General features: G+C 35.6%; 1 protein-coding gene across 1 annotated transcript; it reads left to right on the forward strand.

The window, feature by feature from the left end:
• Window positions 1–1,158: 1,158 nt before the first annotated feature.
• On the forward strand, window positions 1,159–24,669 carry c2cd3 (C2 domain containing 3 centriole elongation regulator). Its single transcript, XM_048160870.1, has 33 exons — window positions 1,159–1,351; window positions 1,628–1,894; window positions 4,218–4,375; window positions 4,481–4,668; window positions 5,299–5,426; window positions 5,896–6,022; window positions 6,129–6,266; window positions 6,884–7,031; window positions 7,866–7,951; window positions 8,131–8,325; window positions 8,932–9,041; window positions 9,268–9,386; window positions 9,487–9,618; window positions 9,724–10,161; window positions 10,307–10,458; window positions 11,175–11,418; window positions 11,502–11,679; window positions 11,754–11,937; window positions 12,536–12,708; window positions 12,817–12,952; window positions 13,963–14,231; window positions 14,687–14,767; window positions 15,350–15,970; window positions 16,359–16,655; window positions 16,734–16,872; window positions 17,736–17,800; window positions 17,926–18,131; window positions 18,402–18,535; window positions 18,621–18,764; window positions 19,490–19,680; window positions 21,055–21,883; window positions 22,933–23,041; window positions 24,325–24,669. The coding sequence occupies exons 1-33, from the start codon at window positions 1,300–1,302 to the stop codon at window positions 24,454–24,456; spliced, it is 6,570 nt and encodes a 2,189-aa protein (XP_048016827.1). The 5' UTR covers window positions 1,159–1,299; the 3' UTR covers window positions 24,457–24,669.
• The last annotated feature ends 1,050 nt before the right edge of the window (window positions 24,670–25,719 follow it).

A 25,719-nucleotide genomic window follows, 5' to 3' on the forward strand; every position in this document is an offset into this window, starting at 1 on the left:
TTTTTTTAACTTTTTGTTTCAATTTTTGATAAGTAATTTTAGTACTTAAACATTTTATTTCTGTTAGTTGACAAGGCTAATTTTTAAGTGTTTAATATTTATTTCAATTAATGATTTTTTTTTTTTTTTTTTTTTGCAATAATAATGCTGACTCTTTTGTGGGTTAGTGCTTTTACTGTACTCCAGTCATGCTCGTCTTTAAGATATGTATCAGTATTTTCTCCCAATAATCTGATATAATTTGCAACAGATTTACTTATTGTACAGAAACATAATGTCTGAGTTGCTTATTTTGTTACTGAGCTATTTTGTTTTCCAAATGCAAACATAACACCAATGAGCAACAACACAAGCAGTGATGTGAAGTGCACTATAACACCAGGATTCATCAACCAAAATTTTAAAATTTATTTTTAGTATTTTTGAATCCCGTTGTTCCAGCACAAGAGTTATTTGAGTGGATTATGCAATTTAATAGAGCACTTATTATAAATAAGCCTCTTCGTTAATGACCTTTAGTCTTAAGGATTTAATGAAATTAAGAAAGATTTGCAATTAATTAATATGTCTGTCACATATAGGGCAAAAATTCAGTGTGTAGGTGATTTCGATCTAGTAAAGAGCATTTGTTCCTGCACAATATACAAACTGGTAATATTATGATAGCATACTATTATTACAAATCTATTATTATTTACAATTATTGTTTGCAGTTAGTCAGTTAAGGCCTGTCTTATTAAGTTTGCATAATATTATAAACAACATTACATTAAATACCCCTATTTAATTGTTGTGTGAAAGTATATTCTTTACAGTTTAAGTGTCAGTCAATTCTTGTCTAATTAACTTTGCATTATATGAACAAAATGACATTAAATGTTCCTATTTAATTGTTGCATATAATTATTTACAGTTAAGTGGCAGTTATTGCCTTCCTTATTATATTAGTTAATGTAAGTGTACATTAAAGTATTAACTTAATATAATAAGTATATAATATTTATATGAATATAATAGGTAATAATAAGTAAGTAATCTTGGGATTACTATTACTACATTTTAACATACGTCCGCGGTATCAGTTTGTTCCCTTGTAATTACACGTAATTCCACATAATTCCTCTAGCGGCGCTAGAACATCCTGTGACTGGTCGTCAAAGCAAAGAGAAGAAGTTGTTCTGCGATCTGATTGGTCGTGCTGTTGCTCAGCGGTATTATGTTTGTTAACGCAACTGTCAACAAAGTATGATAGTTTTGATTCATTAATAATATTATTTAGTACACACCTCGATGTGAGGAATGAAGAATAAAAAGGTGAAACCCTCAAAGGGTGTGAGCAACAGAAAAAAAGGTAAGTTACATTAGTGTGGAGGTTATTTGTCGCTAATCCAACAGTCTTGTAAAGAGATTTAAAATCGCGTAGCCCTAGTGAGGACAAAAGCTGTGTCTCAAAACTTAGTGAGCTCCCTATCTAGACATTGACCGGACAGTCCGTTTTTAAATTGACTTATGTTTATTTGTTGCTGGATGCGCCATAGACTGTGTGTTATAAAACACTAGTTAACTTGAAATGCCTTTTTTCCCCCTGTATGACCTTCATATCGTTCTTATTCTCCACACTCTGCAGTGCTCAGTGATGTGTCTCCATCCACCAGTATTCCTCCTCTGGTTGAAGGCCAGCTGAGATGTTTCCTGAGAGTGACCGTGAGTAAAGTGCTGTGGACCATCATCAGACCTCCTCCTGTGACTCTGATCAGGCTGAGATGGTGGGGAGAGTCTTCCAATGGCACCTTCTTCAGGCCTAGAGATGGACACGTCGAACAGAAAGGGGTTAAATCCACAGCCCGCTTTCCAGTTCGATGTGGACCGAAACAGCTGACGTCTTATTTGACAGGTTAGATTTGGTTGCAATACAGGTCCAGATATGATAGTGGATTGTTGGCGGTCCCTTTTTAGAGAGACATCTTTAAAGGGATTGTTCACAAAACATTTTAACTTGTCTTATCATTTACTCAACATCATGCCATCCCATATATATTTGACTTTCTTTGTTCATATAAACACATAGGAAAATAATCAATCTCTGAGTCTATATAATAGTTGGTGCCACTTGTTTGACGCTTGAAAAACCACACACAGCGATTGTGATGATAATCCATACGACCCCAGTGGATGAATCAGTGTCTTCTGAAGCAAAACGATAGGTGTGTGTGTTAGAAGAAAAACTAATATTTTTTTTTTAAGCGTCAGCCGAGTGGCAAAAGCGTGTCACTTGCTCAAAATGGATAGGTCATTCCTCAAAAGCAAGTATTCGTGTCAATGAAAGTGTCAATGTCATCAAGATGAAAAGTCCTGACACCATTGTTTATGAATAAGATAGTCAAATGGCTTTGTCATGTTTTCATTATGACAGTTTACTCTGTCAATGTTTTCCAGTGCAGATCTTGGTGACACTACCTGAAAATGCTCAAGACAGCACTATATACTATTTGCACAGCCATTTGAAAAATACAGTAAAGTTACACATTACTGTATTTAGTGAGGTAACTGAGTACAAGACACTGAATATGTATGTTTCACATTTTTACTGCATATGCTCTTTGCAATTCTAATTTGTTCACAGCATTGTGCAAAAGAAAAAATACACCCTTATTTGCAACAAACATAAACTCCCTTTGGGTAGAGCTGTGCACAACTGTAAACAATATTGCAGTACATATGGCAAATCTTTACTGTAACACTACTGTACACTACAATACACTAAATGTGTGATGCAGTAAAGCTGTACGTCTAAATGTAAAATGTACAGTGACAAGTTCTTGTCCCACTGCAAGCTTCATGTATGACACGATGACAGTAGTGCAGTGCAGATTGTTTAGTGCTGAATTACTGTCCATTTATACACACCTGTTCTCCCGACGAAATGTTTGAATAATTGAATTTACAGTGGTTCTCCCAACATTTGGCTGCACCCTTCGACCAGCCTCAGCCATTGTGAGGCCGTGTTTGACAACATGATCCACAATTGTAGCCCTGATTTCATCAGGGATCTGCCTATGTACTTGGCCTCTTCTTCCCCTTCCTCCCCACACCCTCACCCCTCTTCCATGAGGCTGACCTTCCATTTCTGTGTCACAGTATTGTAGAAATGGTACACACTATGTCCTGCTTGGTTCGTATATGCTTGTAAAGTGGGGGTTTATGGGATTCAGCTCTGACAGTGATTGCAGAGAAGTGGCTTATCATTGGTTGCAACTAATGCTTCACACACCCCTTCTCATCAGTGAAAGTTGAGATTCACTTGAGAGAACTTGTTCAATTTAGGAGACATTTTCAGGAAAAAAAGATTTTAAAAAATGTTTAAAATTTGCTTGACAGATTTTGACAACTAGTTCAACATTTTTGTATGTAATGACTCAAGCAATGAAATGAGGACTATTAGTTTTATATGGAATGACTATTCAGCATTCACAAGTATAGTTAATTTTGACTGACATGACATAAGCAAATGATAATGTTATAAAACAGCAGAGAGTTGTATGAAAGCAATTGATGCATGTCCAAAAGCATTTGCAATTTGTTCGAAGGAATGAGAAACTGCTACTATGATGTGCACAAATGACTAAATGTTGTGGAGGTTGAACTAACTGTTGTGCAAATGTAAATAGTGATGTGAGAAATGCACCAAAGCGACTGAGAAAAACTGTAAGTTTCAGCATGAAATAATATTTAAACCTATACAATTTTACATAGATAACTTTAAAACATATAACATTTTTATCTCACAATTCTGACTTTTTTTCATGCATTTTCGTGTTTATATCTTAGGGCTGGGAAAATAAAGCGATGCATCACGAATCGAAAAACAATTCTGGATCGACTCTGAGATTTTCCGAATGCATCGGCGATTCTCTCTCGAATCGATTCTTAGTTTTCAACAGCAGATGGCACTGCGTGCTTTAGAAACAGCCATACTCTGCTTGCTTCCAATTCCTTACACACACACCACTTAAACCTTCTATAAAATAATCATTCATAAAGTTTTAAAAGATTGAAGCGAATAACAAGGGTGTTTGCTGTTTATATTATAGGGTTAGTTCAGTTGTGGCCTAATGGTTAAAGAGTCGGACTTGTAACCTGAAGGTCTCGGGTTGAATCTCAGTACCCTCAGTATCTCATGTGGTTCATAACTGAATATAATATTTGTTTGTTCACAGATATGGGCTCATTGGTGCTGGATGTGCTTACAAAGGTTGATCATTTGCCTATAGCTCGAGCTCAAATCCCTGGGATTGCCCGGCTCTCTTTGTCTCACTCCATAAATGGATATTTCACACTTGTTTCGCCGACATCAGAAAAACTTGGCGAGGTTCAGGTTGGTGAGATGCTCAGCTGTAAGATTGAGCTCAGCTGATTCACAGTTTTCTGCACTATTTAGGTTCTTAATTTATTGTGTGTGATTGTTTCATGTGTAATGTAGGTCACACTTGCCCTGGAACCGTTAACAGAAGGATATGACAGCAGTAGTTCAGTACCCACGACTGATATGAGCCTCGACGCACAGACTCCTGGAGTTGTTGACCAGAACATGCCTGTACTGCCATCTCTGGATCAGGCTCTCCCGAATGTGAAGGAGACAGCTGGCAGCAGCTCCGGTCACATGCCCAGGTTAGTTTTTATGTTTTGGATGATTTAATTGTTGAATGAACAGTGTGGAAATAGATCACTCAGTTGACATCCTGTTCCACTGCAACAACATTCAGTTGTATCAGTTTTATACTTGACTGTGGTCTATGAACAGACAAGTTCAATGAAAATGCTAAAAATATGGATAAAATATTTAAATGAACTTATTAAAATAATTTTTTAAGTGACAAATGTTTCAAATAATTCTCTGGAAATGGGTTAACCCCCAGTGTTATTTTAGTATTTTATTATTAGTATTTAATATTTCTATTTCTATTATTATAATTATATACTATTTATTTTAAATATATATTTTTAGTTGTATATTTTCAGATATAATTTTCAGTTTAGTCTGTGCTTTTTTATTTCATTTTATTTTTTTAGATATTTTCATTTAGCTTTTTTTTATTTAGTACTTCAGCTTAAATTTATTTTATTTCAGTTAGTGGCCAAGGAAATATTTGTAATTTTTGTTTAAGTTTCTTAAGTTTAATTTTTTTCATCTAATATTTATATTTTTTATTTAGTTTTAGTTTTATTTCAATTAATGAAAACAATTTTTAATAGATTTGGTTTTAGTTAACAATATTTCTTCCAATATTCTTGTTTTAGAGGGAAGGATTACTTGTATTTTCAAGAAAGTGGTAACGTCATGCCAGCTTCTTCCACTGGAAAACCAAAACCTGCTTCCGCCCAAAATCTCCCAGCAAATAGCCATACACCTGTTGACCTTTTGTCAGGTAAAACACATTAACTTCATTCACTGAATTTAAATCATCAAATTGCCATCACATTATTGTTGAACACAGCAAAAATTTGGCTGAAACACTTTGTTTCATAAATAATTTTTAAGCATTGGTCAAATTAATGGATCATCTGCCAATCACTAAATCAATATTGCCAAATTCTGCTGATTGAGCCTGAGTTCCTCTTTTAAATGTGTTAAAAATAATTAATGTACTTTTTTTTAATAGTGCTCAATTTTTTATGATGTGTACAGAACTATACCAATTATAATTTTTCTTTAGAGACGTTTGCAGCTATTGTGGCAGTTCTTTTGAAATCTGTTGACAAAAAGACTAATCAGCTGTTTATATTCATGTGACACTAATTAGTCAGTTACCTGATGCATAAAGTATTTATTTATTTATTTAGCTTTAAGTAGTTTACCTATTTGCAATATATTTTTAATTTTTTTGTATTTTTCAGTTCTTCTGGAGCGTGGTAGCAAACTCAGAAATGCCATGGTGGTTTCAGCCTTAAAGTCTGATATGGAGTCCGATGTTCCTCTGAAGGATGTTCCCCCGACCCTCTTTAAAGACAACAGTGACGCTTTGTATGAACACTTTTAGTTCATTTACACATTAATGAGGAGTTAAAATAGACCGCAAAATAGCAGAATGGTGATGATTAATACTGTTAAACATGGTCTTCCTCCAAAGGCCAGATAGGCCCTCATCAGGACAGTTTCTGGAGAACATCCTTCAATCGGAACTCCTGCATCCTGCTCAGGACCTTGAAGAACCAAGTCAGAATAGAGTCAACACAGAGGACATGGCAGTGGATCTGCTGCTGGGAAGGTAGTCAAGGCTACTGTTACCTTTAAATTAAAGGTTTAGTTCACCCAAAAATGAAAATTATGCCTTGATTTACTCACTCTAAAGCCATCCTAGGTGTATATGACTATCTTCTTTTAGACAAACACAATCAGAGATATATAAAAAATATTGGCTCTTCAAAGCTTTATAATTGTAGTGAATGGGCCTCGAGATTTTGAATCCAAAAAAAGTGCATCCATCCATCATAAAAGTAATCCATACTGCTCCAGGGAGTTAAAAAAAGGACGTCTGAAGCAAAGCAATGGGTTTTTGTAAGAAAAATATCCATATTTAAAACTTTATAAGCTATAATATAACTGGCTTCTCCAAATCTAGTTCCTGCGAAAGAGTGACCTCTGACCCAACGCATTATAAAGCTTGGAAGAGTCAGAATATTTTTTAATATAACTCAGATAGTCATATACACCTATGATGGCTTGAGGGTGAGTAAATCTTGGGGTATTTTTCATTTTGGGAGGAACTATGCCTTTAAGTGAAGAAAATGTAACTTTTCTCTCAACTTTTTAGAGTGAATTTAAAGTTTTTGTCTGTGTTTGCAAAATATACGTTTGAATATTTGTAATGGCTCTTTTCCTCAGTGTTAACGGATCTGTGCTGCAGTTCTGGGATGGCGAGGGTTCTCTCCCGGATTCCCTGTCTGATCACAGTAGTGTGCTCATGGACAGTGAGCTCAACGACCCTCAATATGACCAGAGTCTTCTGGAGAACCTCTTCTACAAAGCTCCTGTAAGTCATGCAATGTAAATCAGCACACTATTATATGTAGTTTCCTTAAAGTGCCCCTTTTTCTGGATATTACCATTCATGTAGTGTGTAATATAGCTGTTTGTGAGTGTACAGTAAAAGTTCTGCAAGTTTCGAAGATGTGCATGATAAATGGAGTTATTGCCTCCCAAAAGAAAGAAGCGATTCTGAACTGCCCGAAATGAGTCGTCAGTAATTCAAGTCTTACCTCCTGCTCAAACCTATGTAGGTTTGTAACAGATTTGCAGAATGCTCGTCCTCATTGCCTGTTCGTGAACAATGTCTACTTTGAATGCACCCTCAAACATTGTAGTTGTAGCTAAGGTTTGGATGAGTTTGGTTCATGTTGTCTACATGTCGAGAAGACGCTGTTTTCTACGTTGTGAAAGCAAATCCACTTTGCATGCACTTGGACTCAGGCTCGAATTGATACAGTAAAACTGACGCCATCGTTACTGTTCGTATATCTGTGTGTACATGTGCTGAGGAAGAGCTGAAATCCAGATATGGTAATGGACGTTTTGTTTCTGACACGCACTGCAAAACGAAAACCAATCACAACAGACTGGGCCGTCTGACCAATCAGAGAAGTGTATGCTCTCTGAGGAGGGGTTTAGAGAGGATGAAACCTTTATCAAACAGTTTCTGACACTGTGAGAAAAGAGTTGATGCTACAATGTATATTTTGAGAAATTGATTGATTTTTTGCATGTAAACCTTTTGTAGCAGACCTCCAAAACTAAATTAGGAGCCTTTTAAAATAGAATAATAGGGGCATTTTAAACATAAAACTATTTTTTTTTTTTCCTATTTAAGATATCTAATGAATGTTTAGAAGAGGACCATCCGAAGAAAGGCCCAGCAGGGAAGCCGGAACACGTAAGCTCGGCTAAAAATACCCGGTCAGTGTCACTAACACACAGTGCTCAAAACCCAATATTCTAGTTAAAAGAAAACTACATAAAGTATAATAATAAACACATGTAAATGTTTCACATTTGTGTAAAGGGACAGAATATAATACATTTTAAAATAATTTGTTCAAATCTGCTGTTGTGTAAATTGCCTATATTTTTTAAAGGCTTGATTCTGATGATGTGCAGCATTCGGAAGCAGGAGATGATCTCTGTGGACTTAGCGTGGATAAAATATCTTTGCTTGGAGATAGTCGTTTTGCCAGGGTTACCATCAGTGAGTTAAAAGTTCCCACTGACAGTACTTCAAGAAGTCTCTCTAGAAAAGGAAGACCACCTCGCCCCCTCACCACAAAGAAATGGTACGACATGTAGGATATTTCATATCAGATAATAAATATAGATGGCGGGTGCTGGATCCAGGCCATATCCAGATCAGATGGAGAACCTGTGTCTGGACCTGACTACAACGTAGCCCAGGAGACAATGGGCCTACAGATCCAGTTCTGGCTGCATCTATAATTCAGATTTTTAATCTCCGTATCCGCTTACATATATTTATATATAATCTATTTTTAATCTCTATAATAAAAATGTATAATTCAGATTTTGATCTCCATATCCATTTACATATATTATATATATCTTCCAAGGGGTTTTTTCCCTCCTAGGACTTTTTTCCCAGTGTTAGCATGCTGGGTTTTTCTCCTAGGGGTTTTTTTCCACCCCTGGGAGTCAGCCGACATTGGCTTAATGTAGCACCATCTTGTATATGTTACATATTACCACGCTTGCTTGTACAGCTTATTTTTAACCACTTCTCTTTATTCTGTGCTTCTAATATGTAAAGCTGCTTTGAAACAATTACCAATTGTAAAAAGCGCTATATAAATAAATTTGACTTGACATGGCTAGAAATTTTCAGTGTTTTAAAACGAACCTGACTTGTAATTGTCCTGTTTGTCTAGTTTTTATATTGTAGAGTACCTCTTTCCACTGGTCTCTGCTGGGCATGAGGATGTTCAACGAGTACCTTCAGAGATTACTAAAGTTGTCTCTAGTAAAGTAATAGATGGTGGTGAGTACGTTGGATTTGGGGAACTTTAAAGGGATAGTTCACCCAAAAATGAAAATTATCCCATGATTTACTGATTGTATTCGTCTGAAAGAAGATAGTCATATACACCTAGGATGGCTTGAGGGTGAGTAAATCATAGGATCATTTTTATTTTTGGGTGAACTATCACAAAAGAAAGTTTAACCAAGAATTAGTGTAACAAACTGGTGATTCGTTTTTGTTTCAGTGGTGACGTTTCAGCACCAAAGTTTGTTTCCAGTGAGGTTCAGTAGGTCTTCTATTAAACAGTGGTGGGAGATGAACGTCACATTCAATATCTACTCCAGAAATAGCCTTCAAAAGACAGTAAGTGCAGTGTGTGCCAACCACAAAATATACACCTCAAACAAACCTAAAAAAACAAAGGCTCGTACATGGTTTTATTTGTCTTTTATTTGTTGTTTAGCCCATTCTCATTGGGTCAGCAATGTTTCCCCTGAGATCCATGATGCAGAGTGAATCGCTGAGCATTTCTGCTGCCCTGCCTGTTCAAAAACCGGATGGAAACACTTCTAAACAGGCAGTTGGACCTCTGAAGGTAATGAATCACTCATAAGAACCAAATCTAGGAGATTTTATTGAACCCAGCAATTTGTTCCCCACATATTCGTTCTGTATTTCAGTCTGTTCTTTGTTTTTAAAGGTTTCATTTGAATTAGTGGCGGACAAGAATGATTTCTCCACCAAAAAGAGACCTGCAAAGCACATGCTGAGTCCACAAAGACTGAAGACTCGTCTGACTGAAGAACATGGTGGGCAGAAGGGTGTGAGCGACCACAGGAGAGACCCGTCTCCTAATGCAGGTGTTCAAGTCCAGAGTATCCTGATACCTCCAACCAGACCTCGATCCACATCACCACACGCCAGATACCAGAGCTCTCTTCATGAGCCTCTGCAGCAAGAAGTGGTAGAGACTAAGATTTTGCTTCATATGTTGCTCATGGTGCCTGATGGGAAAGATTTTAACTGTGCACCCATGCAGCCCAATATCTATTTGAACTGTAAGCTCCTCGAATCCGACGAAACGGCTCGATCGACAGTGAGCTGGGGCCATAAACATCCAACTTTCAACTTTATTCAGGTTTGTGCACAATGAAGAATTGAGGAAAATTCACAGGCTTTAGCCATATTAGTTAGTGGTGGAAACCCTCAGGAATCCCATAATACAAAATGTGAAAATCTAGTGTACGTTATTTGCTTTTAACCTAATTTTTCACATGGTATAGGTGGCTCCAATCGCACTGACCAGCAGACTGTTGGAGAGAATGAAGAACAACATGATGGTCATTGAAGTTTGGTTGAGGTCCAGCAGCTCAGATCATGATAAACTCCTTGGTTTAGTAAAATTACCTCTCCACCAGTTCTACATGTCCTTCAGGTTGGTCTATATTATATTATATTATATTATATTATATTATATTATATTATATTATATTATATTATATTATATTATATTATAGAAAATTACATTATAGTATATTATATGTATAACATCTATATGACAGTAGTCACTATACTTATATGCTGTATATTATTGTTTTAATTATTATTGTGTATATTTGTAACATTTTTTATTGCAATAAAAATATATAATATATAATAATATATAATCAAATATGTTATATGTAATAAAATATTTATTATATATTAATGATGATAATAAAAAATATTAACATTTTATTATATTAATTTTAACATTTAATGAATAACTTTATGTCGAACATAGCAGTTGTTACCATTAAATAAAGCAAAATCTATTAAAAATCATTTTCTGAAATTATTTGAAATAAAATAAAATATAAATATTAGATGCAAAAACAAAAATTAGAAATGTTGCCTTGGCAAGTAACTGAAATAAAAAAAGTTTAAGTTGAACTACTAAAATTACTAAAACTGAAATAAAATTAAACCTAAATAGAAAATTAAAAAAAAAATAATAATAATAATAAATACAAATGCACATAACAAAATTACTAAAATGTAAACTAGAATGAATTAAAATGTAAAGTGAAAATATAAAAATAGAAGCTAATTTAAAATATTATAAATAATAGTAAAATTGCGCTGGATCATGTCTTTTTACTTTGTCTTCAGAGACCATAAGATTTGTGAGCTGCTCTTGCAGTCTCAGTATCCAGTGGTTGGAGTGGACAGTTATATGCCCGTAGTTGACGTATTCACCGGCAGCACTCGTGGAAACCTAAGGGTGTGTCTAGCAATGGGTCTAGCACAGCAGATCACGGCACTGCAGCGAATGAGGGACGACGAGTTGGCCCGTGTGTCACCACTGCCTCGACCTGTGCACATGTTAGACCACCGGCCACATGTAGAAACCAAGGCTAGTTCAATTAAAAAATCCTGAAAGCAGCACTGATGCTTAAAACTGAAGCCTAAGTTGTTTCTAAATCAATGTTCTTTTAGGCCAGTACCATTGCAGATGTTCTGCGAGAGCATGTCTTCATGATCCGAGTAGAGAGAGTGAAGGGTCTGACGCCTCTGCAGTCCACAGTGTGGGGAGAGGCTGACTGTTACATCCAGTACTCCTTCCCTGCACAGAATGAGTCGAGAGAGGACATGGACCTACATGTTGTTGAGAGCAGTAAGACGCTTTCTTGCTGACTGTATCAGAAGGCTTTTTTTTTTATCTAGCTCAACCAACTTTCTTTTCCACAGATGTAGACCTCAAGGCATACCGCACTGAGACCACTCTCTGTGTGCCTGACCCTGTTTTTGGACATAATGAGACTCATGTCCTACTGGCTCCTCCTGACTTCCCAGTGCAAAGAATACTGCTAAGCTCACTGGCCAATCAGGGAATGAGGAACGGAGGAGGAGTGCAGTTTGAGGTTTGGTGCAGGTACAGTAAATGTAGTTTCGTACTTAGTTTTAATGTATGTATTCTTGTATTCTATATTCTTTTTTTTTTTTTTATATTATTCATAAATTTTTTGCATGCCATTTTAGCATTTTGAAACATATCTCTTTCTTATTTGTTAATATTTTAATTTATTTATTTATTTGCTTTTACTTTTTAGAATTCAAAAATGTTTCTTTTGTTTGACTATTTTTATTATTTAATTTTATTTATAATTTTTTTTACATTTTAGCATTTAAAACATGCCTCGTATTTGACAAAGTTTATTATTTTTTAGCATTTAAAACATTGCTTTTTTAATTGGTTATTTATTTATTTATTTATTTATTTATTTTTTACATTTTTGCATTTAAAAATGCGTATCTTTTATATGCCAATATTTTTATTATTTAATTCTTTATATATTTTTTACAGTTTAGCATTTAAAAATGTGTCTTATTTGACAATATGTTTATTATTAAATTGTATTGATTATTTTTTTACATTGTAGCCTTTAAAAAAAACATATATTTGGCAATAATTTGCTTTATTGTGTGAAAAACATGACTTATTTACAGGCCTATTGAAAAACATTTTTCAGGTATTATTATCCAAATGTTAGAGATCAGCTAGTAGCCAGAGGACTGCTTCCCATGTCCAAACTGTGTGCTATGGTAACCATGCAGAAACAAGGTCAAACCGATGCACAACTTTTCTCCCTCCCTCTGGTACCAAGAACTGACCGACCTGTTGACACACAGCCTCAGTCCCCTGGTAGTTATAAACCTAATTCTCAAACTGCATATAGATAACAGAGTATAATATGAATTTGAAGCAAATGTAAAAAAACAAAATTCTATTTTTGTCTGTTCTTGCCTGTAGGGTTGCTTGAAGTAAGCATTCAGTACAAGTCTCGACCGATGAGGAGTGTCGGGGTGAAGAGTGGGGTTGTGCCCTCCCGCAGAGTGATACTGGTTGTGCAGGTGCACAGAGCAGCCGGGCTGCAAGCTGCAGCTAAGTGAGTCAATCTACCTCAAATCTCCCTTTAGGTTTTTTAACAATCACCCCAAATGCTTTCCACACAGCAATCTAGCTTGATTAAATTAATTTAAAGGGGTCATGACATGAGAAATCAAATTTACCTTGATCTTTTGACATATAGGTCTTTGTACCATTAAAACATCCTTCTCATTATAAACAAAGCATTTATTTAATCAAGCTCCACAAATGGCTCATTTGGATATTGTGGGAACTGTGACTCACACTAGAAAATACATTTGCATATGCCTGCTTCCAGAGCAAGACATCGACGAATAGGCATCATCATCGCACCATAGGCCCCGCCCACTGGCATTCAGTCGCTTAACGGCTGACATTTGCCTACACTGTATGCGAGCATCGCATCACATCAAAAGCCAATAGAAACCATTATAATCACTGATGCTGTCTACACTGATACAGCATACAGATGCACGTTCAATTTATGACACACTGCGAGTGCTTGAGTCCGTCGACAACAGGACAAATGGAAGAGTGACAGAATGTACGCGTCAATTAAACGGCTCATTTGCGTCTCTGTACAGACTTCAGAAGGATCCCAGCATCATGAACAAGTAGACGGTTTATTTTAATGGCGTTTGTTCGGAGCATTTTGTTTTGTAAACGAGGCACAGTGTAATGGAGAGTTCACAAAGAAACTTTTGTTGAAAGATGAAGCAGTCAGCTGTATTGGATCTTAGTTACTCGTGTGCGATAGCGAATGGGCGTTGATACTGTTTCCTATGCCGCAATGTTAGCAAATAATAACAGTGGCCGTTTACTGACAAGCCTTAAAGGAGCCGCGCCTTAAAAACAGATCATTTCAGAATGAGTATATATATATATATATATATATATATATATATATATATATATATATATATATATATATATATATATATATATATATATATATATATATATATATATATATAAAACATATATTATATATATGTATTTTTCTTGAGCATCTTTCTGTTGTTTTTTCAGAGTTCTTGCAGATACAGACAGCTCACTGCAGTATTACTCTGAAGTGGGGCTCAACTCCTTCATCACCATGCAGTTGTCCTTCCTGCCGGACAGTGAGGTTCGAAGCACACGTGTGGCAGCCAGAAGTTTCTGCCCGGAGTTTGAACATCACGCAGAGTTCTGCTGTAACCTGCTGGTGCAGAGAGACAGCGGGGAGAGCGTCAGTCTTGCTGAACTCCTGCAGGAGGCAGTGGCCGTCTTCACCGTTTACAACAGAGACACACGCAAAGGTGAGTTACTCGACTTGGAAATGTAGACAGATATGTGGAGATGTAATTTTGTCATGACACAAATGACTTAACAAAAACATGACATGCAGCCTTTCATTATATAATCCCATCTTGCAGAAGATCCAAGGATGTGTGTGGGGGTGTAGTTCTGTGTTGTAAGGAATAAAAAGTTATTTTTCAGTTACTATATATTACATTAGTGGTTCATATTATTATTATTTTTTTAAATTCTGTTTGCAAGTGATTTTTTTTTCTTTTCTGTTTACTATTCATATTTTCACAAACACATTTTTTTAATCAAAGTTTTTTTTTTTTTTTTACATTTTTGTTTATTTTTGGCTTTACACTTACCATTTAGTATAATTTTTAACATTTATTTTTAAATTACTAGTATGATCACTTGATTTCAGTGTTGTAAATACTATGTATTGTAAGTTTCTTTTATCTCATTGTAGTGGTCGATACAACAAGATCGAAGGACGCTGTCTTGGGCACTGTGAAAATTAAGCTTGCAGATCTGATTCATAAAAGAAGTGGTATGAAAGTATTATATATGTGAATAGGATTTTATATATAATATAATATAATATTATTCATTTATTTATTTATTTGCATTTTAGCATTTTGAAATGTCACTTATTCAGCAATATTTCTATTATTTTTTATTTATGTATGAAAGTATTGAATATTAATAGGATTTAAATTAAAAAAAAATTTTAATCCTATTAATAAGCATTTTGAAATGACACTTTTATTCAGCAATATTTCTATTATTTTTTTTATTTATGTACGAAAGTATTGAATATTAATAAGATTTAAATGTTTGATTTGATTTTTATTTTGTATTAATTTATATATAATATAATTACTTTTAAGCATTTTTAATAAGCATTTTGAAATGTCACTTTTATTCAGTAATATTTCTATTATTTTTTATTTATTTATGTTAGAAAGTATTGAATATTAATAGGATTTAAATGTCTTTTTTTTTTTTGCTTGACCATATTTTTATTATTTAATTGTATTTATTTGTCTATGGTATAAGGGTATTGAATATTAATAGGATTTAAATAAAATAAAATAATATTTAAAAAAAGTATTTATTTATTTATTTACAGGTATATCTGGCTGGTATAGTCTCTCTCTACCTCAGAGCACAACATCACCTCACAGTCTGATTTCAGCAGGGGGACTTGAAATCTCCATCAGTTTTTCCCATCATGCAGATAGAGAGCGAGTCATCAGTTCGGCCCGTGGACTCGGATGGGATGTGGGCCAAGACAGTGAAGATGAGGCCGATATAGAGGATGAAGATACTTTGGAAGAAAGCACAAAGTCTCTGGCATTATCATTTTCCATGCCTAGAGCGTGGCTGCCCATCCACTGCCTGCTGCTGCCAGGACATGAAGACTTACAGCGTTCAACCTACTGCTACTACAGATACAAACTGTACAACCAGCAGACCTTCTGCTCAGAACTTAGACATCCTGTTCCAGAAGAGAGTGAGGGAGAAGAGGGTTTAGCCACTGTGGCATTTCAGGGTAGCAGAAGCATGGTGTTGAGGAGGACTCAACCCCTGCGCTGGTACCTGAGGGAGGAGAAGCTAGAGGTGCAGTTGTGGGTGTCCTTTGGGAAGGAAAAGAGAGTCCGGCCTCATAACGCTGACCGTCTGGTGGGCTCTGCCTTTGTGGATCTCTCTGCTCTTGCTGGGACCTTGAAGCACCACCAAACAATCAGCGGTAGAGTTATTTCATCTTTTTGTTGTTTACCTGTAAAGGGGCTAAATTTAAATTTTTTTCCCCTTAGTTCACAATGATATTAGTCAAAAACAATTGTAATTTAGTTTTACATGACCATTTATATTTCTATTTATATTAAAGCAATCAAGGCGCATTTTTAGAGAGATGGCTACTAAATTAGATATTATAGATAAACTGTTGTTTAATGAATTAGATAGAAATCTTGTGATGCTTTATAACATAATACTATACTGGCATATTATATAATCATTATAAAATTCATTACACAGCAACAGTGTTACCACATGATGATTTCCCCTTTATTTAACGTAAAGTTTCATCTTTATTTCAACTCCTCTGGCTAATGCCTGTTTCGCTCTCGTTTTAGGTGTGTATCCTCTGTTCAAGCGCTCTGCTGTAAACCTGAGTGGTGCTGCTGTCAGAGTCCATATCACTGTGACAACAGACTCTGTACCACATGAGCTTCAAGCCATTGAGGAGCTCAACAGTTCAGGAGAAGAGGAGGAGGAAGAAGGCCTCCCCAACACACAATCTCAATCCCCCAGCAAACAGCTCATCAAATCAGCCGTGAGATCTGATTCTCCACCATCTAAAGAACTCAACAATGAGGACACCTTCGCAGCCAATGTTACTGTGGACAGAGCCATGCATCTGAGTCTGAAGGGTAGAATAACTTATTTGCTTCATTCTCATTTGAAAGTACCTTGACTTCATAACATTTTAAAGCTGTTGTCATCCTCAGGTTGTCCTCTCGCTGAGCGGGGTGGAGGGTTGCCTAGTTGCTGTGTTTCTTACGCCACCGCTGATGCCCCAGGCACAGTGACCACAGCATTGATCAAAGACAGTGACTGCCCTGTGTGGGACCACCAGCAAGAATGCTGGTAAACCCATTTAACATTCCTCATGCAATTCTCATGGACCCTTTTCACAAACTCTGATTGATTATGCATTTCTACAGTTATTAATATTGTAAATCTAGGAAAGTTAAGGCTGTTGAGTGCGTCTAATACAATGGCTGTGGGATGTAACCAATGTAATTAAAGGGCTAGTTCACCCAAAAATGAAAATTATGTCATTAATGACTCACCCTCATGTCGTTCCACACCCGTAAGACCTTCGTTCATCTTCGGAACACAGTTTAAGATATTTTAGATTTAGTCCGTGAGCTTTCTGTCCCTCCATTGAAAGCACTTTGACACCTTCATAAAGAGATTGTAAAACTAATCCATATGAACTGAACAGATTTAATTTAGGCTTTTATTCACATATAAACAAAAGCTCAACCAAACCTGCTTGACACTCGAGAACAAACGTCTGGCAGAAGCTCAAACATGCTGTGTAACACACGAGAATGAAACTCATTGGCTCTTGCGGAACCTCAAACGTGCTGGGTAACACGAGAATGAACCTCATTGGTTCTCGCACGTCAAGCAAGCATGCTTGAGCTTCCATTTACCATATCAGATGTATGAGTTGGTGAATGTTTATTTGTGAATAAAAGACTAAATTAAATCTGTTCATCATATAGGGAAATTTGGACTAAACCACTCAATTCATATGAATTAGTTTTATGATCTCTTTATGAACTTTTTAAAGTGTCAAGTGTCAGATGTGTAGCTGTCCAAAGATCTCAGGTTTCATCAAAAAGATCTTCATTTGTGTTCCGGGTTTGGAACGACAGAATGAAGACAGAATTTTTGGGTGAACTATCCCTTTAAAACATGTGTCTGTTTCTTGTTTTCAGTCTGTCAAAGGAGCTACTTTTGGATCCCCAGCAGTCCTTGGTTTTTAAAGTTTGGCATAAAGGAGGTAATTACACACAGCAATCATCCACAACACCCTAGCATTGTGGCAAGTTTTACAAAGGCAGGCACCACTCATCTTTTCTTAAGAAAATGTAAACGGCTAGTTTTACAATGTATTTTCCTTTGCAGAGGTCGAACGGGTGATTGGATTCGTGTCTGTAGACTTGTCACCACTTCTGTCAGGATTTCAGTCAGTTTGTGGCTGGTATAACATCACTGATTTCAGCGGGCAGTGTCAGGGACAGCTAAAGGTGTCCGTGTCTCCTCTGAGGGCACTACATGACCTCCGGGCACAGAGACAGACGGCCCACGAGACTGTTGCTCCAGACACGAGTGTAAGCCATTCATGGATTTTGTTTTCTTGCTTATTTGCTGCTCAAGAAACATTTGTTATTATCAGTGTTGAAAACAGTTTTGTGCTACTTAATATTTTTGTGGAATCTGTTATACACTACCATTCAAAAGTTTGGGTTATCTTTAACCCTATCCAGACTTTAACTTTTGATCAGACTTTTGACCGGTAGTGTATACAAATAAAAACCTGTATTTTCCACCTGAAAATGTCTATACTGTTATCACACAATGGTGATGGTTGTCTTTTGCAGGCTCTCTTTAGTGCACTTCCACTCTGCTATCAGACAACAGCAACGTACAGCAGCTTCCCCAGCCACATTAGTCGATTCTCAGAGCAGAGGATCAACACGCCACCTGATCACTTTGAAAGACTGCTCTCTGACAGGTATTTATTTTGGGACAATGAAATAGAATCTGCCTTATTATCAGATTTATGATCTGAAATAAAATCTATGGGGATGTTTTGTCAGATCCAGTGTGACAGATCGCCACGAAGAGCACATGGACAACATAAGAATGTTCCATCAGACTTTGCATGAGGGTGAGAAAACATCTCGCTCCTCCTTGGCTGGAGATCCCCATCCATCCAGTTCAACACTCTTCTCTGCTCTCAGGTAGCCACACTGTCCTCCACTTCCTGGCTGAAAGGTTAAGATGTCACATCAAATAATTATCAGAATCCATATGAAATACAAATATCAGTTTACATGTTCAACACATGTACTCCAAATAAAAGTTATGCACATTCAAAGACTGGCTTTTAATGTCAGCAAAACCACATCATAAGTAATAGTACAGACATGTACAGTGTTACAAATTATTTCTTTTGAACTTTCTATTCATCAAATAATTCTGAAAACAGTTTGTATAACTGTTTTTAACATTGAGAAATGCTTCTAAATCAGCATATTAGAATGATTTCTGAAGGATCATGTGACACTGAAGACTGGAGTAATGATGCTGAAAATTCAGCTTTGTCATCACAGGAATAACTTGCACATTAAAATATATTAACAGAAAACAGTTCTTTTAATTATTTCACAATAACACTCACTGTATCAAATAAATGCAACATTGGTGAGCATAAGAAACTTCTATCAAAATCATTTAAATATCTTACTGACCCCAAATTTTTGAACAGTTGTGTATTTTTCAGTCCAGCTGTCAAATTAAAAGGTTTACTTTACTATGCAATTTAACAGATTAATTAAGATGGATATAATATTTAACACAATCAGCTAATTTTTTTTTTCAGATCTAGGTTTTTATGTGGACTGCCAATTTATTCAAATTTGGCCATCATTTTGATTATTAATGGATTTTTTTCTTGCATTTTAAGGAAAAACCTCAGTGAGCTGGATGATATTCAAAGATATTTCAGCCGGAAGTTGTCCACTCCAACATTCCCAAAGCTGAGTGAGCTGAGAGGAACCTCCAGGCAGGAAGAGCACAGGGACTCGGAGACGGACACGACACAACTCCTACTGAAGTCCAGTCAGCTGGTGGGAGAGGTCAATAACATCATAAAGGGTGAGTTGTTATTGGTTTGTGTGATTTCCTGTTTATTTAAGGCAAGACACTACAAGCAAAGACAATGTCAATTTTGAGATTTTGGGCTTTTTGGCTTTTCATAAAGTGTTTTTTCAAACTAGTGAAAAGAAAACATCTAAAATAAACTTTTAAGTGGATCTTTTATAGCACTTTATCTATTTGCGTCTGTAGATTTCAATTACAGTACATATCTTTAAAGGTCAGTTTCTCAAAATGAGTCAGAAATCTCCACTTCAACTCTTACATACACCAAACTTAACAGTTTTATTCCTGTCTATGTTCTGGAGGTTTTTACAGAGGGGTTTGTTCATGTATCATTTGCCTGATTTTATACATTTTATTCCTAAAAATCCCATCTGTAAAAACTTTTGACTCTAATATGTCAAAAAAAATAGAACTAGAATTTTGATCCTGTCTTTATCCAACGTTCAGATTTTTGTTCTTGTAATGTATGCAAAATAATGCATATTTAATTAGATAATTCCTCATTTGCATATTTAAACATAATATTTCAGAAAAGTTGTTATAGAAAAATGCAGTTCTTAATATAATCAATCAACTGGGGAAGTATATTTTTTTTACCCTATTCACCTGGGGTATCTGGACTTAAGACAATTCGACCCTTTGACGTCATGTTCCGTCATGAAAATATTCGAACTCCTCATAGGCCGTTGCTCCAATTTTCACGAAAATTGAACCAGATCATCTTCAGACTATGCAGACAAAAAGTTGTGGAATTCAAATTGATTTGTCAAACCGTTTTCGAAAAACGTGTGAATGAATTTTACGTAGAGTTTGCGAAAATAGACGCGAGGCTGTATCTCCTAAACACTTTATCGTATTCAGACCAAACTTTGTCCATGTCATCACAAGCATGACCTGAGGTTACATGCTGAGTTTTGCCGCAGTTTTTGGACCACAAAATTATTTACATGCTTATAATTGTAGATGTGGTTGACTTATTTTCGCGGAAGCATGGATTCCTGAACCCTTGCCGAGTCCAACGACACCAAACATGCTAGGTTTCGCCTTATTAGTGCAACATTGTGATTTAGTGTTTAAACAGCATTTGCGAATATCTTAGAAACCGTTAGTCCGATCGAGACAAAACCACCATAGTAAAATCACCAAGTAACATAGGTCGTTGACATTTATGTTAATTGCCAAATGTCAAAATTTTGATAGTAAGTGGCAAAATATCTATAACTTCTAAACGAAATGAGATATTTTCAACAAATTTGACATTATGACATTGTTGGTCTGCTGCTAGCTTCTTTGTTTGCTTCTGTTGTGCTTGGGCCCTTAATTGCAGCTTGCGGCAATATTTTTAATACTGTATTTATTTTAAATCAGGCTTAAGTGAACACCAAATGGAAGAAGCACCAACTACCCATAAAAGGTTTACCACTCCTGATGCAGTTGATGAGCGTTTAACCTCTGGGGTTGATCAGCTGATGTTATCGGAGTCTGACAGCTGTGAGATAGAGCCACGCTTTCATACAGACTCACACATGCTGTTGGAGGATGAAGATGAAGTCTCGCCCATCAGCTTTCCTCCTCCTGCAGAGATCAGACAGCCACCAGCTGCACCTGAAGATGAAAAGCTCCATCACAGCTCCAGCAATCACTCTGATCAATCTGATGAAGATGAGTGTAAAGAAGAGGATAAAGACGAGGATGAGCATGAAGACTTTGAGGAAACTTTAATACAGCCCCGAGCTCTCAATGAGGTCACTTCAGTCACAGACAGAACCAGTCCCTGGACCAGCCTACTGTCTGACCCAGATATGGGATCTCTGGAGAGTCTGGAGTTACTGCATGACGACACCATCCACACTCGAGGAGAGGAAAGAAACGGCAGAGAACTTGTTCCAGGTGTTAACCCGCAGTCATCGACTGCAGAATCACGAGGCGTTGATTCTGATTCAGATATCTGTGAAGGATCTGAAACTGATCTGGATGCATTTAGGAGTGAAAGAGCTATTGCCACTGATCATCGGGAACAGCAGCCCTCTCCAGATGGTCTGGATGGAGATGGTGCTCTTTCTAGCATTAGTGAGGTTGAAGATTATGACCTAAGTAACAGTGGGCCTGAAGAAAGGAATGAAAAACCAAACTCTCCTCCCTCTGCAGAGTCTGGTTCAGAAACAGATGATAAAAGTGTTGAGAAGAGAACAAAACCGTATCCTTCCAAGCTTTATATGTCACAAAACAGCTTTTTCTTTTGACAGCATATGTGGCATGCTGTTGATTAACTCTGAAAAATGTCATCCTGTGCCTCAGTTTGTGAAAACCAACAAAACATTTTTTGACACTTTCCCCATAGACTTACAACTTTTCCAAAGTTACTAGCCACTCAGCATTTTCACTGGCCACAATTTTGACATTGATACCATGTGGAAAAACTGCCATATAGATAATTTTAATATTATCTCATAATTTGGGAGCAGGTATATTAGGCTACTGTCACTTTAAGACCCGACGCACAGATCCATTATACTGTTACACATGCGTTTTCTTTCTCAACTGTTTATGTTCACTTATAAACACAGTCAGTTATGTTTTGTGAATACTCGCCAAGACCGGAATTTTGACATTATTTTGTGTGTATTTGACTATTTAAGCACAATAAACAGCGAAAAAGAACTCAATTCAGTACTGAGAGGCAGCTTTATGTGTGCGCACTTTGGGCATGAGCACAAAATCTGTGGAAATGAGTAAAATTATGCGTTATACACGCAATTCTATGCTGAAATTCAAGCCCTGTAACACCAACAATATTCATCTGGAGCAAATGAAATGAGTGTGTGAGGGGAGGCCGGTTTGTGTGTCATCTCACTGTCAGAGAGATAAGAGAGGGAGAAAGCACAGCTGATATCGTGTATTTATTCTGTGGAAAATGAGTATTGGAAGCGTTTCAGATATTCAGTATCGATACGTATTGGAAAATCGATATTTTTGACAACACTGCATTGCACTTAGTTTATTATTATTATTATTATTATTATATAAAATTCAACCAGCCAAAGTGGCTAGTACACGCCACTGCTGAAATCCACCCGCGTTTGGCAGGTTGGCAGGTGTTAATGTCCAGCCTTGATTATAAGTTAATTTACAGTGGAAGTCTATGGGCAAGTGTTAAAAAATTGACATTGACAGGTGAATATCCTTTAAACTGCTGTTTTTATTACTTGATATCTGTGTTATTTTTGGCTAAACTCCACCTTGCAGTTCGGAATCTGTAGAGATTCCAAATTTCTTCTTATCGACGCACCATCTGGAGGCATCCATGAGGGCTTTGAGGATGGCACCTGTCTTTCCATCAGCAGCAACTGAACCAGTGAGTACTCTCCCATTTTTAGAAGTTTCAATAAAGCTACTGCTACCATTTGGTAAAAGACTATAGATTATAGATAAAACTATACTTTTTCTGATTTAATTAATGCACTGAAGATATTTCAGTTAATGCATTTGGTTGTTTTTCTTATGATTTTTCTTCTTTATCATTATTTTCTTTTTTGAAACTCTTAGAGAATATAAGTACGGCGATACAGTGTTATTTTTATTTTTATTTTTATTATGGTTTTATAAATATTTTAGAATTAGCCATAATCATTTCATGATGTTTTTTTTTTTTTTTTTTTTTTATTTTTTTTTTTTTTATATTGCTATTTAGGTTTAATTTATTTTTATTTCTATTTTAGTTTTAGTTAGGGATGCACCGATATGAAAATTTTGGCTGATACCGATAACCGATAAATCTTATTTGAAAGCCGATAAACAATATATTGGCCGATGAATCTAAATCCAAATTTTTATATAATTTTTGAGAGCCTGATTACAAAAACAAAAGGCTCACCATTTAAAGCCATGTCCCAAGCACACAATTATAATGTTCGCAATACATGTTGCACTCTATTTTCTTTTTTGAAGTGACTCCAATCATATTTCAAGCAATTCAAAACCATCATGGTGGACAGTGCGCATCTGAAGTGTCTCAACTGAAGGAAATAACCCATTATCTGTCGGCTTTAAAATATATCGGCCGAATTTTCTTATCGAGCCGATAACATTAAAAATGAACATATATCGGCTGATACCGATATGGTGGCCGATATATCGTGCATCTTTAGTTTTTATTTATTTCCAGTGAATAATTTTAGTGCTTCAACTTAAACTTTATTTCAATTTTAATTTTAGCTAATATTCATTCATTTTATTTCAGCTTTATTTCAATTAAGAGAAATGATTAATAGTTTTAGTTAACAATAATAATCCTGTGACCTCTCCCAGGATGGTTAATTTTTTTTCTTATTTATGGTAAGTAGTTAGTATTTGTCCATCCATCCATTCATCTGATCTGTTGGTCATATATATTCCATTTACGCCTATATCAAAAACTGAAAAGCCTCTAAAACCTACTTTTTTGGGTCATCCTAGGCTATTGGTCAAATCATTCAGTAGATATGAGTGAATACATTTTCAAATGTGGTCCATAATGACCTTTATATTGTGAACACGATCTCCAAAGTTCATGAATCTTGGTACGCTTTCTTATTTGTAAAATTATTTAATTTAATTTAAAGCTGTCATGATTTTGTCATTCAAATTTCTTTCTTTTAGGAGACTGCAAATCCGGTAAATCTGTATCGAAGAATGCCTCGATCAAGACCCAGCATCCCTCCATCACAGAGGAGTGAAGAGACCAAAAGAATTGCAAAAATATTTGCTTCAAAGTTTACAGAAGGAAGTTAGTACATTCTTCTGATTTATGTGTGCACTTGTTTTTAATTTTTTTTTAATTTTTTTTATTTGTATTTAAAGTATGTGCAATTTTGATGCTTATTTATTTCTTACATAACGCAATATGGTTTTCTAATGGGATTTTTGGATAATGTAAGCATTAAAAAAGTTGTTTATTTACAGTAATAAACTATTTTTGTAATAAATAATTTTTGTATTTCCATATACGGGTAATTGTTTTTGAAGCTCCCATTTTCACTATTTAGTTTTACATTGTTGGTTGTCTGTGGCAGGTCATGGCTGTCAGACTGAGCTGCTCAAAGGCTTTAAGCATTTAGCTGACAGATGAGAAAATTGCCCAATTTGAGCTGCTGCAGACAATAGCACATACTGACAGTGATGTAACCAAAGTATTATCCAGAGACAAAAGAAGCCAACGGTCAGACAAAAGCCTCTCTTTACCCTCTCAGCCTGTTTAATGAGCTCTAATTAGAGAGATGAGTCTGATCAAGGAACTGGACCTCGTGCTGAGCTTCTTCTAAACCAGATGAATCAATTGACAGACTCGAAGCCATAGAGAATGGCAGCAAATTAGGCTAAATATAATGAATGAAAACTATTAACCATACCAGTTATTAACAATTTTACTACCTAGAGTGCTGAATTGATAAATACTTGTAATGCAAAATTACCAATAGTTTATTTAAACCGTAACAGTGGGCTTTGATGATAGAAATGCAATGTTTAGTTAATATTTTTAATGGTTGTATTTATTTGACTAACACATAATAATATATGATATTATATGATATATAATAATATATTTAGAGACCAAATCAGTCAGTCACATTATACATTAATGATGACAAATGGTACTCAGTATTTCTGAAATGGACATTAATGTTTACTTAACATTCACAAAACTAAAACATAATTGTCATATGGTAACACTTTAGTTTAGGGTCAAATTCTCACTATTAACTAATTGCTTATTAGCATGCATGCATTGGCTGTTTATTAGTACTTATAAATAGGGCTGTCAAACGATTAATTGCAATTAATCGTATACAAAATAAAAGTTTGAGTTTGCATAATATGTGTGGGTGTACTGTGTGTAATTATTTATATATAAATACACACAAATTAATGTATTTATTTAAGAGAAATATGTTATGTACAAAATATTTTTATTTATATATATATAATATAAATTATATAAAAATATAAATAAATACATATACTTGTAAATATTTCTCAAATATATACATGAATGTG

The sequence above is a fragment of the Megalobrama amblycephala genome, linkage group LG16 (assembly GCF_018812025.1).
Source record: "Megalobrama amblycephala isolate DHTTF-2021 linkage group LG16, ASM1881202v1, whole genome shotgun sequence".
Classification (NCBI taxonomy): domain Eukaryota; kingdom Metazoa; phylum Chordata; class Actinopteri; order Cypriniformes; family Xenocyprididae; genus Megalobrama; species Megalobrama amblycephala.